Source organism: Pelophylax lessonae (assembly GCF_965119305.1).
Source record: "Pelophylax lessonae genome assembly, chromosome: 3".
Taxonomy (NCBI): domain Eukaryota; kingdom Metazoa; phylum Chordata; class Amphibia; order Anura; family Ranidae; genus Pelophylax; species Pelophylax lessonae.
In genome coordinates, this window is record NC_138770.1 from 638,229,687 (window position 1) to 638,243,805 (window position 14,119).

A 14,119-nucleotide genomic window follows, 5' to 3' on the forward strand; every position below is an offset into this window, starting at 1 on the left:
CTACTTGAATAGTATGTATAGTAATTATATAGAAATCATATTGCTACTAAATAATATATATGGTAAGGAAATTGGCGAAATGTTTAAACCTAAAAAATAAATAAATGATGTGGGGGGGTGAATATATAGTGGGGTGGACTAATTGAGCAAAAAGAGGAGGGTGATGTGATTGTGAGCAGGTGAGGATGTGAAAAAAATGAAATGTGGATAAAGTCGGATGCAACCCGACTGACACCTGTGCCTGATTTTAGAAAGTATGGGGATAACTAAATGAAGAGGGGAATTGAGTGAAAAGAAATTGTATGAAAATGTAGAAGATGAGAGGATAATGAAAAGTAACCTGTAAAAGAATGGATCCAACCAAAGGAGGGTTGTGACACAATAACGCCCAAGCCCGCCGACCATCAAGCGCCCAGCGTCACGAGGTGCATAGACATGGAGCCGCAGAGCGGAGGCAGACGCCATATCGCCCTGCTGGCTTCCTCTTATGCACCGGATGATACAGCAGCCGTTGGCGTGTGGCGCCAGATGACGTCACACGTCGGCGCAGAGCGTGACGCCGATGTGCATCGGGACCGCCCACCCGATCCGCTGCGCTCAAAGGAGCATACATCTGAGGCCACCGTTGAATTTCTGAAGAAGAACATGGTGAACTTGATTCAGTGGCCAAGTATGTCTCCTGATCTGAGCCCAGTCGAACACCTATGGGGAACTCCCAAGAGACAAGATGAGTATCACTCTCCATCTAGCATCCAGGATCTAAAAGGCCGTTCTTGAAGAATGGAGAAAAAGTTGATGTTGCAATATGTCACCAATTTGTCCATTCCATGCCTAGAAGACTTGGTGCTGTCTTTAAAAATCATGGAGATCATACAAAATACTAGATGTAGCAGTTTTTGTTGTGGGGTGTATTCATTTTTGCATCAAGTAATTTGAGTAAAACTGAAGATTTTGTAATCTAAGTTATATTATTACCCGCACTTTCATATAATGAGCTAAACAAATGTTCTATAAAATTCATTTTTGTCAAAATTTTGGAAATCGATCTCGTGTTCATTTAAATATAGATTAAAATCTTACTTTTCAAAAGGGGTGTACTCATTTATGATGAACACTGTATGTAGCAGTTGAACAAGTTTGTCTGAACTCAGTGACATGAAATAAAATGTTCAGTTGTTCAGGTATAGTTTACACCGCTCAAAGGTCCATGTGGCTAAATAAATATTACTGTATTACATCTCCAGGTTGGGTCATATTTTTTTTTCAGATAACACTATCTTAAATTTATAATCAAACCAGTGTAATTCATGGAATTTAGGGTTAATGTTTACTGCCAGCAGAATGCAAGAATGTGACAAACATCCTAAATCTGAACTCCAGCCTTAAGTTATATAGTCTCCTCCTGAAGCTGATTTCACTAGACACTGCAAACTTTTTACAGTATGCCTCAGAAGCTGCAGGACATTAGACAAAGCCCAATTCATTTCCTAGCTCGTGGGCATCCTGCATCTTCTAGCTCAGCCTTTCTCAACATTTTTAATATGGAGGAAGCTTTGAAATAACTTTTTAGCTTCAGGGAGTCCCTCATAATAATTATTTGATTTACAGATCTCAGTACATCAGAATGATGGTCAGTGTGAAGAATGCTCCCTACACTTGTGGTCATTGGGAACAATTCCCTGTTACAAATACAAAAAGTTGGGTTAAAAAAATTAAGGGTTAAAAGTTGATCAAGGCAGCCAGCTAGGTAAGTGGATTACAAACTCATGAACATAAAAAGAAGATAAAAGCAGCGCCAATAAGGTAAAAATGGAACAAAAGTCCCAAAGCAATACAGTCCACAAATGTCCAATGTGTAAAGGTAGCAAGAAACCAAAAAGGAAGTCCCGGATACCAGTGCTGGAGTCAGGAGCAATATAACACCCAATTGTGATGACCAACCAAACTGCTTACCAGATGTTAAGTAAACCAGGCATATAACACTCTCATAGGATCCACACAGGGAAACCAGACGATGGTAAGGAAGTTAATCAGACCAGGACCTTTGGGACTCCCATAAACGAATATAGGTGTAATGGGCACCTCAAAAGATGGAGAGGGACAATAGTGTAGACTGTACAACAAAGGTTTAATGAAGTAAAGGAGCAGTACTCACATTTTCGCAAAAGTGACAAGGCATATCTTTAAATATTTTTAAAAGAACCGCGGTATAACATAGCGTGCTGAACATCTGCATCTGCGTCGCCTTACGTGTGTCGTCAAAGAGTTGACATCATCAGAGGCGGAGTTTGCAAAGACGTCAGCACGCATAAAAAGGTCTTGGCCGGAAATGAGAGGAGCTGAAATGTCCGCTAAATGCGTTCCATTCGGCCGGCTCTGCAAACCGGCCCTGTTACAGATAGCTAAAAAGATCAATGGTGTCAGTGGTTACCAGAAATTGCTCATTACTTAAGTAACCCCAAGCAACCTCTGAAGCAACCCTTGTTGAAAAACAATGATCTAGTTCTTTCTTCCCCAACCTGACTGTCCCTGGTATGCCCCTTTGATTTATCGGATTTCAGTTTTTCCAACCATGGAGGCTTATCATTAATTGTGGGCATTCAAGTTGGGTGAACGGTTCAGGCTGAGCAAAAATTTGGGCCGAATTTGCGGGATGTTAGGTGGACTGTTCACTCGCTGAGCGCCCCACACTGCACTGCATGCTTTACAGTGCATTCTAGGGCCCTAATTGGATGAAGCAATGGACCTGACCACTGGTCAGATGCAAGGCTTTGCCAGTTAGGGCACAGAGCACTGTCAGAGAGCCCTGGTTGGACAAAGTGACGATAACTTTGTCCAATCACTGCTCAGTGCTCATAGTCCCACCCCACACTATAAAATGTTCTTTCCCACAGGAAGCTTTTGTAGTGTGTTGTTGGAGTGGGGATAGAGCAGGGAGTTAGTGTGTTCACTTATTTTGATATTGAGTGTAGAGTGTTAGTGTAGTATTTATATAGTGCAGTGTGAGTATAGTATAATGTGTCAGTATGGTGTGAGTATAGTGTAATGTCAGTGTAGTGTGTTAGTGTAGTGCAGTGTTTAACACAGCATTGCATAACATTTAGTGCTGTATACAGCGCAGAATACTTTTTTTTTTTTTTTTTTTGGTTGCTGCGTTTTTTTTGTTTATTATTGTTTATTTGTTCTTTTGTCCCCTGCCTTTCCTTTTTTTTAAATTGTCAGCCACAGTTTTTCTGACTGCGACGCTGGTGGTCCCAATTTTTTGTTTTTACATTTTATTTTTTTTTTTTATAGTTTTTACATTTCTTTTAGTGTCAGTCCTCAATTTAAAGTGCACCAAACACCACTTTTCATTCAATGAAGTGCATCCAATCACACATTTACCAGTTTCTATTAAATTTTGGTAATAAGCCCCCCCATCATGTCTGGGAGGCCAACAAGGAGACGCTCCCATGCCACTATGGGGGGGGGGGGGGCAGCAGCGTCTGTGTCCACAGGCAAAGGTGGACGTGGTCAGTGCTCAGGCAGGACATGTTTGCCTCTGTTCAGTGATGTTGCTTGTGCTATCCAGCCACAGTATACAGCTACTCCTGGTAACAGTCTAATGTGTAACACATTCAGCAGCGCTTAATCCTCCTAATGCAAATACAATGAAGGTTCATAATCAAAAATGTCTCTTTCACATCAAGAGGTAGAACGATGGTGTCCAATCTTTAAGCAGGGAAAAAACTTAAGGTTGAAATGCTCCTGGCTAAAACAACACCCGTGTTCCTTAGCTTGAAATCAGCAGCCTTCACCACACCTTTTCGTGCTCCCCTTAGTAGTGGACACTCACCACATCTCACACTGATAACAGCCTGTATGCATCAGCTGCATGAGCCCTTGCCCCCGGATAACGGTCATCTGCAAACTTCCAAACCTTCTTTATCCTCCTGCTTCTACTCAGGGTCAGGTTCCAAGGCTCAGCTCACCAATCTTCGAGTCTGACTCTTCGGCTCAAAGAGAACAAGTCACAAATGGTCTTCGGCAAGAATCGCGGTGGCAGGATGCATTCACATAGATCGTTCAGCCAGTGGGTGGAAGAAGAATGGTTGTAAATAAACCCAAATTGCCAGAGGTAGTTGATGTAACCCCCTTGATTATACTGGTGGAAATGAGGGGGGGCTAATAAGATTCAAAGCAAGAAGTAGGGAGCGGCCCCAGCATGACCCTAGGAGCACCCGCTGTCCATCGCTCACCTCCCCAGGTCAGCACCCCAATAGCGGTCACAAGGAGCACAGGGATAGGATGGATCAGTGCCCAGAGATCTCTGGCCACTGCGGATGGGCTCACACCCTGCCTGTCCATATACAGTTTCAGCTTCCCTTTTGGGCACTGATCCATCCTATCCCTGTGCTCCTTGTGACCGCTATTGGGGTGCTGACCTGGGGAGGTGAGCGACGGACAGCAGGTGCTCCTAGGGTCACGCTGGGGCAGCTCCCTACTTCTTGCTTTGAATCTTACTAGCCCCCCCCCCCTCGTTTCCACCAGTATAATCAAGGGGGTTACATCAACTACCTCTGGCAATTTGGGTTTATTTACAACCATTCTTCTTCCACCCACTGGCTGAACGATCTATGTGAATGCATCCTGCCACCGCGATTCTTGCCGAAGACCATTTGTGACTTGTTCTCTTTAAGCCGAAGAGTCAGACTCGAAGATTGGTGAGCTGAGCCTTGGAACCTGACCCTGAGTAGAAGCAGGAGGATAAAGGAGGTTTGGAAGTTTGCAGACGACCGTTATCCGGGGGCAATGGCTCATGCAGCTGATGCATACAGGCTGTTATCAGTGTGAGATGTGGTGAGTGTCCACTACTAAGGGGAGCACGAAAAGGTGTGGTGAAGGCTGCTGATTTCAAGGTAAGGAACACGGGTGTTGTTTTAGCCAGAAGCATTTCAACCTTAAGTTTTTTCCCTGCTTAAAGATTGGACACCATCGTTCTACCTCTTGATGTGAAAGAGACATTTTTGATTATGAACCTTCATTGTATTTGCATTAGAAGGATTAAGCGCTGCTGAATGTGTTACACATTAGACTGTTACCAGTATGGTGATCTGATTTGGACACATCTTTTTCACAAAGTGATCTGTTTACAGTAGCTGCTAATGCATGTTTGCACATCATAATTTTATTATACATTATTTTGACCATTGATTTATTTATATATTTATATACAAGAGCGCCAGGCGGGTGCATGCTGTTCTTCTTCAGACACCTTTTTTAAATACAGCTACTCCTGCCATAGTCCCAGCATCATGCATGGAAGAGTCAGCTGAATTACTTGAACACAGCATCAGCCACTGCTACTTGACGGTGCACAGACATTACTTACTTCTGATGTTGATTCTGAGGTGAGGAAGGGAGTAACATGAGCCTACAGAGAAGAGAGAACACTGATAAACAACAAATTGGCAGTCATGTTCCCCCCAGCCACCATTGTGTTGCCAGGTTGGCCCCAGTGATGATGAGGATTGAGGGGATGATGATAATGAGGTCACTGACATGACATGGGTGCAGGATAGAGCAGAAGAGTAGAAGTAGAAGTGAGGGGGATAAACAATGCCAACAAGGCAGGATGTCCTCCAGAGGCAGCCATCATAGAAGAGTAGAGAGCAGCCACCCTATTCCATCAGATTGTGGAGCTGTTATCTCCCAGCCCACTTCCAACAGCTCAGCTTTGTAGGCCCTTTTTAGCATGTGCAGCCGATCACACTGTTGCAATTTGCAATCTCTGCCGCAAGCAGACCAAGAGTGGTAAAAACATCAGCCATTTGTGTACCACATAATTGACAAGGCATTTAACCTCCCACTACTCAGCCCGTTGGCAAGAGAACCTGAAAGCCACACACAAGGGGACACAATTCTCCTCCTCTTTACTCCTCACCTTTCATGTCCACCCCCGCTATATCTCATGATCTGTCAGCAGCCTCCACTGACAGGAATGATGGTATATCAAAGAATATCGCAGGTCCTTGCAACACGTCTACCAGCAGCACACCACCAGCTGTAGAGTATAGCAGGCACATTTCTCTGCCCCAGCTGCTGCATTGAAAAAAAAAACCCTCCCTGCCATCCACATGCCCAGTGCCTTAGTTCCAGCTTGTCCAAATTGCTGACTTTACAATTCCTGCCTTTATGTCTGGTGGATTCTGCCCCCCTTCCGTGAATTTGCAGCATACGCTGTACCACAATGGCAGGTTGCCAGTTGCTGTTTTCACGTAAGGCCATTCCAGTTCTGTACCATCACGTGGAAGGCAATGTTTTAGCATCATTGGGCAAGGCAGTAAGCAGCAAGGTGCACATTACTGCAGACACGTCATTCAGCAAGCATGGTCAGGGACGATTTATTTAGTTCACAGAACACTGGGTAACTCTACTTGCAACTAGGAAGAATGTAGGACAGGGCTCAGTGCTGGAACTTGTTTTTCTGCCACGTCCCCATACAGCTGGTGGTGATGATGCGAGATCTGTCAGTTCCAACCCCCCTCTGCTGAATTGTCTTATGATTTACCAGTACCCCCTAAGTGTTCAAGGGGCTATTCAACGGGTCGAGCTAAAAGATACCACGCAGTGCTTCAGGAGCCACACCAGAGCCGAGATTCTTTCAGCTACGCAGGGGCAGGCCCAGAGGTGGTTTACGACATGGCAGCTTGAGCCAGGAATGGTGGTATGCGATAATGGCACTAACCATCTGTCTGCCCTTCAACAGGGAAAGTTGACACATGTACTATGCTCCTAAACAGGTACCCAGGGTTGAAAGATCTTCTAAGGCAGGCCAGAAGAGTCTGTAGCCATTTCAGATGGTCATATACAGCCAGTGTTCAGTTAGTAAAATTTTGCAGGAATTCCACCTGTCCATAAACCGCTTGATTTGTGAGATGCCCACCAGGTGGAACTCAACTTTGGCAATGCTGCAGCGGCTGCACATGCAGCAGAAGGCCATCAATGAGTACCCGTGTGAGTATAGCACGAGGACAGGCTCAGGGCAGCACAGCTTTTTTTCCTCACGCCAATGACTGCTGATAAAGGATGCATGCACTGTACTGTCATCATTTGAGGAGGCGACAAGGATGGTGAGCCATAACAATGCATGCATCAGGGAAACAATCCCTCTTGTGTTCCTGCTGGAGCATACTCTGCGTGGCATTGTGGACAGGACACTCGAGTCAGAGCAGCGGTAGGGAGAGGAGGACTTCCTTTCCTCTCAAAGCCTGCTTTATTCTGACAACATTCTTGCGACCCCACAGAACACACAAGGGGAGAGGGAGGAGGAGGATTTCGGCCATTTTGGAGGCATTGAAGCAGAGTAAGACATACATCAAACCTTAAGAGATGGTTTGTCAGTCCCCAGAAACCTTAGGAGTAGTACAGTATGTGACTGGGAGGAGGCAGTTCCAGACACTGTAATCCTCAGTGACCCTGAGGACTCTGCTTCTTATGCCTCCCCAAACTTGCGGCGCATGGGCCCCCTTATTCTTCAAAACCTGCGAAAGGACCTGAGCATTCCTGGCATCAAGGAGAAGGATCTTTAATGGTTGGCAACCCTCCTTGACCACTGTTACCAGGGGAAAGTCTTGGAACTCAACCTTCCCTCGAGAGGGAGCACAGGCTGAAATATCTTGAGGACACCTTAAAGAGGAGTTTATGTAATGCCTTTCCAGACTCTGGTAGGTTACAGTCTCATGGAAAAGCTATTTTTGAGGCATCAAATTAAAATTTTTTACAGGAAGACCCATTCCTGCTTTCATCAAGAGTACCTCTAGGAGATTACAGGGTAAAGGCACCACCAACACCCAATAATTTTTCCACAACTGTTTGACCAGGGCATCAAATTAAATTTTTTTACAGCAAGGCCACTTTTTGCTTTTTATCCAGAGTACCCCTAAAAGGTTATGGGGTGAGGGCACCACCAACACCCAAAGCGCAATTTTTCCACAACTATGTAAAGGGGCATCAAATTTAAATTTTTACAGGAAGACCAATTCTTGCTTTCATTAAGAGTACCTCTAAGAGATTACAGGTTAAAGGCACTACCAACGCCCAAAGACCATTTTTCCCACAACTGTTTGGCTAGGGCATCAAATTCAAATTTTTTACATCAAGGCCAATTCTTGTTTTCATGAAGTGTACTTCTATAGGGTTACAGTGCTAGAGCACCACCAACACCCAAAGCCCAATTTTTCTGCGTCTGGTACTTCTATCCAAAGTCTGCAAAAATAAGACACCAGATTTTATAAAAAGAAAAATTGTTATTTTGGCCTGAATGGCTTCTTCACATAAGACTTTCTCACTGTGGTGCAAAACATTGCTATTTCCATCCAAAGAGACACCGGAATTTATCCAAAAATTCTCTAATCTTTTTCCGAGTGCACTAAATTGTGGTCTCATCATACAGACTGGCTCTCCAAGCCGTTCTTTACAAAACAAAGAAAGCTTGGAGGGAAAATCAATTTAAATGCCAGGTTTTTTTCTTTATAAATGCCAGTTTTGCTGCAGCAGGTTCTATACACAGTACAGATGCGCCTCTTTACTGGTAGACTGAGGGGACCCTCCAGGCACTATATTTAAATAATTTTTTCATTTTTATTGTTTCACTTAAAGCATCATTAAAATCACTGCTCCTTTAAAAACAATCATTTTAAAAAGTTTTTTTGCATTGGTACATGTTCCCCAGGGGAGTAGTTGGGCCTCCATACACTTTTTATGGCTAATAACTTGCACATAAGCCTTCAAAATAAGGACTTCGTATTTTTTAAATTCAGGTCCCATAGACTTCAATGGGGTTCGTGGTTTGGGTCCGAACTTTTGCAATGTGCGAGAGTTCTGGCGCGAACCAGACCAGGGGGTTTTTGCCCATCTCTAGTGGGCATCATCTAGGGTGGTCTGCATGCAAATACGTGTACTCCTCCAGACTTACATCCAGAGCATACTGCAAACAAAAAACAACTTTGCATTATGATTTTTTTTTTTGATCCCCCATTGTGTCACAAACTTCATCTCACTCTTCTACTTCTTCTTTCTTATAAGGGTCTTTGAAATTCACAGGTTCTCTGAAAAAATAGAGACATTCCCATGGAGATAATCCTCAGGACCAAACGCGCAAAACAAGCACAACTGAACAATCTTTACCTACACTTGCATGTGGTGATCCTAATTTGGTGGTAGGTATACACAATGGTGATTAACCTCAGACTAACACTGCTGACACTGCACCTAATCTTTCCACTATTCACCCCAAAACCTCTTCACAATGATCTATGTATACAGACCATATCACACTATGGTACCATTTATAGATGACGTTATTTGGCTCGTTTGAATTACTACAGTCCTTTCTACATTCCCTCAACGAGTATACGCTAAATCTCAAATTCACTATAACCTGTGATTTCATCTCCTTAACATTTTTGGACATAGAGAACCACAAAAATATGGATGGATCTGTATCAAGCAGCCTCTTTAGAAAAAGCACAGCGGGGAATTCCATCCTCCATGCTACCAGCTTCCATCAGCGGTCATTGGTTTCATCAATACTGTATAGTCAGTACCTTTGGATACGCCGGACCTGCTCTGACGAAATCACCTTTAAACATGAAGCTGATCAACTAAAACAGAGATTACTTGCACAAGGTTACTCCATTACATCCCTTAAAAAAGCTTATAAACGCACAATTCAAAAATTCAAAAAACCCGCCAGTAACTACTACGGCCAAAAAAAATGTACCCCTACAAATCCCCTACAAATTATTACAAAATTTTCTTGTCAGCAACCCCCAGATCACCAAAATTGTATCTACCGTAAATATTGGCATCTACTTGCCATGGACACCTCTGTGGGTCCTTTTGTCCCACAAAGACCTGCTTTTACATATAGACAAGCTACCTGAGATAAAGACAAATTAGTCCAAAGTGAATTTAAAGGTGCCAACAGATTGGATCCCTGTAAACGATTAGGAACCTTCACCTGTGGGGGCTGAAATTATTGCAGATACATAAACACTACTCTTGAGTTCGACTACCAAATGGACAAACATACAAACCCCGATTCTATGCCAACTGCAATACCCATGGCGTAGTATATCTTCTCATGTGCAAATGCCACTGCTTCTATGAAGGAAAGACTAAAAATGAATTTATGAAGAGAGCATATAGACACATTTTATCTATGAAAACCTGCAATCCTGAATTACCCCTCAGCCGCCATATCACCAAGGTCCATGATGGAAAATTTCCCAAAATACATTTTTTTAAATTAGATCACATTCACCCTGGTCTATGATGAGGAGACTGGAACAAATGTTTCCTCCAACTAGAGTTAAGGTGGATCTTCAATTTAAATGCTACAGCCCTTCCGGGCCTCAACGAGGCCATTAACTAAACTAGAGGAGTTCAAATCAGGTGGCATGGAAATCTTACTTCCATATTCACTTAACAACATCCTTCCCATAGTCAATTGGCCATTTCCCCTTTGTTGTTGTCATTTTCATCTATCTGTAAATATGTTCATGCACCCTTGAAGAAGAAAAGAAAAAGAAATTAAATTTTGAAACGCCTTGTGTGTCTATCACTTGAATTTCCTGTGTGGTGTTATCAATTGGAAATCCGAGTGCACTATAGAATATCTAGGAAATGTGTAATAATCATTTTAATATTGAGAAATGTATATGTATCTTTTACATTTTTGTTACAATAATAAAGAGTTTGTGTAATTTTAACAGTGGACTCAAAGTCACAACTCTTTATGCTTAACCATTTGTTGCCCTTAAAACCCCCATTATGAGGGTTTTTCTCCATAATTCTACAGTTTAAGTGATGTTGTCAACTGTCAGATACTTTTTCCATTTCAAGTGCTTGTATGTGCCATCATTGGAGGGGGGTCAATGGGGAACAACAGGGCATAAGAGGACTCATCACAGCCGCTTCCCTGCTTAGCTCTGCAAATTAAATGACCGCTGCACTGCCATCTGCCCTAAGCTCATGTAAGGTACCCTAATCCCATGTGCTCTGATCCCATGTCCTCTGATCCCATGTGCCCTGAACACATGTCCTCTGATCTCATGTACCTTGATCCCATGTAAGGTGCTCTGATCCCATGTAAGGTGCTCTGATCCCATGTACGGGTACCCTGATTCTATGTAAGGTGCTCTGATCCCATGTGCCATTATCCAATGTAAGGTGCTCTGATTCCATGTATGATGCCCTGATCCCATGTAAGGTGCTCTGATCCCATGTGCCATTATCCCATGTAAGGTGCCCTGATTCCATGTATGATGCCCTGATCCCATGTAAGGTGCTCAGATCCCATGTGCCATTATCCCATGTAAGGTGCTCTGATTCCATGTATGGTGCCCTGATCCCATGTAAGGTGATCTGATGCCATGTGCCATTATCCCATGTAAGGTGCTTTGATCCCATATACAGTGCCCTGATTCCATGTGCCTTGATCTCATGTAAGGTACCCTGATCCCATGTCCTCTGATCCCATGTGCCCTGATCCCCTGTCCTCTGATCTCATGTACCTTGATCCCATGTAAGGTTCCCTGATCCTATGTACGGTGCCCTGATTCCATGTATGGTGCCCTGATCGCATGTAATGTGCTCTGATCCCATGTAAACTGCTTTGATCCCATGTTCCCTGATCCCATGTAAGGTGCTGTAATCCCATGTGCCATGATCCCATATAAGGTGCTGTGACCCCATGTGCCATGATCCCATATAAGGTGCTGTGACCCCATGTGCCATGATCCTATGTAAGGTGCTCTAATCCCCTTTAAGCTGTTTTGATCCCATGTGCCCTTATCCTATGTAAGGTGCCCTGATCCCATGTAAGGTGCTGTGATCCCATGTGCCATGATCCCATGTAGGGTGCTGTGATCCCTTGTGCCATGACTCCATGTAAGGTGGCCTGATCCCATGTGCCCTGATCCCATGTAAGGTGCTCTGATCCCAGGTGCCCTGCTCCCATGTAATGTGCTCTGCTGCCCCCCTGTACACTGCTTATCTCAAGTCTGACCCAGAATTGAGCATCCTTGCAGAAAAAAAAAACAAGCACAAGGTTTACAATAAACAAGTAAATTTAAATATTGATTATTTTTTAATGCTATTTAAATTGTTGCTATTAATTGTTATAACATCTCCCTGACCACATCAATGTTCCATAAACTGTAGATCTGAACATTATTTCAGGGGTTCCCCAAGATCTCAAACTTTTTGCAAGGGTTCCTCCAAGGTAGTAAGGTTGAGTAACACTGACCCAGACAGATGAATGGAGCCTGTGTTAGGTACATTAACCTGCTTAGCGGTATCCCCGAGCGTGACTCGGGGTGGATTTTCCATGCTATTATCGGTATCCCCGAGTCACGCTCGGGGTAGATGAGCAGAGCCTGCAGCGCTGTCTCTTACCTTCTCCTGGCGATCCAGCGATGATCTCCCATTGCTGTGATCGCCAGCCGAGATCCCCACCGCACGTCCGTCGGTATGAGGACTTCCTGGTTCCGTTCCCTGCAGCAGCAATGCTAGGGAGGGAAATTCAAACATTGCACAACACACAAACACATAACATTTATATTATATATATATTGTGTGTATATATAGATATAGCTATATATACATATATATACACACATATATATATATATATATATATATATATATATATATATATATATATATATATATACACACAGATAATTGTATTATATTATTGATTAGATTATAATTCATGCGTTTGTGTTTCAAATTTATCACATCTGGGATGTCTACTAGAGTCTTGTTTTGGTCAGGTTTAAGTCAGTAATTACTAAGAATTGTAGGCCTATAATACATAACGCCAAATTTCCATGCAAAAAATTGTACCGCTTTTGGTACAGAATTCCTGACATAATCATACCGCCAGGGAGGTTAAGGCTCTCTAGCTGTTGGAGAAAGGCAGAGAAGTGGGCTCACTGCTTATTTTAACAAGTCCATAGACCATACATAACTTACGGTATACAAGTGTCCTTGCATACATTTTAATGCTGCTTTTGTATTTCAAATGCGTTCTTAATCCCATCTTGACCACACACTCCCTGTATCTGCATACAACAATGCAAATCAACTTGTTTTTAGTAACTAAGCATGAAATCAAAATATTTGAAATCCAATCCAGTGTGTTCATAATGGAGGCATTGTTTTACCCCAGTAAGGAATTTCTGTGTCTCAAACAGTCATTGTTTTGTGCCATGGAGATCAGTTTGCCAAGAATGGCTTGTACTTTGCTGTAAGTTCTGAGCTCTATTATCCTTATCTGTGACAGAGTGCAAGCAAATTGCAGCCATTCAATAATAGATGACTGAGAGCGGAGGGGTGTTAGTAATTACTGGGACTTTGTACTGTTTTCTCTTTGTGTACCTTGACCTGGCCAGGAGCATTTAAAGGGGATTTGTGTTGCTTTGCTGGCCAGCTTCAGGTAAACCTCGTCTGCAGACAGCCTTCACTGTGCTAGGTCGGTAGATCTGGAAAAGCAGACACAGCTTAACAGACAAAGACCAACCAGTGAACATGGATGAAGAGGTCAACTCAGTGGAGTTAAAGGACAAATCTGGTCATGAGAATAACGGTTTTGTTGCAGATCACGATGAAAAGGAGACCCCAAGCAGGAAAAACAGCCAGATTGAAGAGTCCTCTTATGCAGTCAAAATGAACGAGTATGACCAGACCCTTCCATTAAAGCCATACGCTGGCATGCCGAAAGAAGTCCTGCTACAATTCTCCAACCAAATGTGCTACAAGGTGACACGAGAAATTCTATTCTGGCTCATCATTGTTGCTACTTTGGCCATCATTGCCGCCACAATCGCGATTATAGCTCTGTCGCCTAAGTGTCTTGACTGGTGGCAGAGCAGCCCGATCTACCAGGTTTACCCGAAGTCTTTCCGAGACAGCGATGGCGATGGCTCCGGGGATCTCAAAGGTAATTTTGACATTTTGCGGTTGATTTCCAGAAACTGGAGCGTGCAAAATCAGGTGCAGCTCTGCATAGAAACCAATCAGCTTCCAGTTTTTTTGTCAACGCTTAATTGAACAAGCTGAAGTTGGAAGC

The 14,119-nt window shown here is 43.3% G+C and overlaps 1 protein-coding gene across 1 annotated transcript in view; it reads left to right on the forward strand.

Annotated features, from left to right (window-relative positions):
• Positions 1 to 13,352: 13,352 nt before the first annotated feature.
• The window catches only part of SLC3A1 (solute carrier family 3 member 1), a 48,561-nt gene continuing 47,794 nt past the window's right edge, over positions 13,353 to 14,119 (forward strand). The window contains exon 1 of the mRNA XM_082252361.1: positions 13,353 to 13,990. Within this exon, the coding sequence (XP_082108487.1) occupies positions 13,579 to 13,990 (412 nt within the window). The 5' untranslated portion in view covers positions 13,353 to 13,578. The remainder of the gene's footprint in view (positions 13,991 to 14,119) is intronic.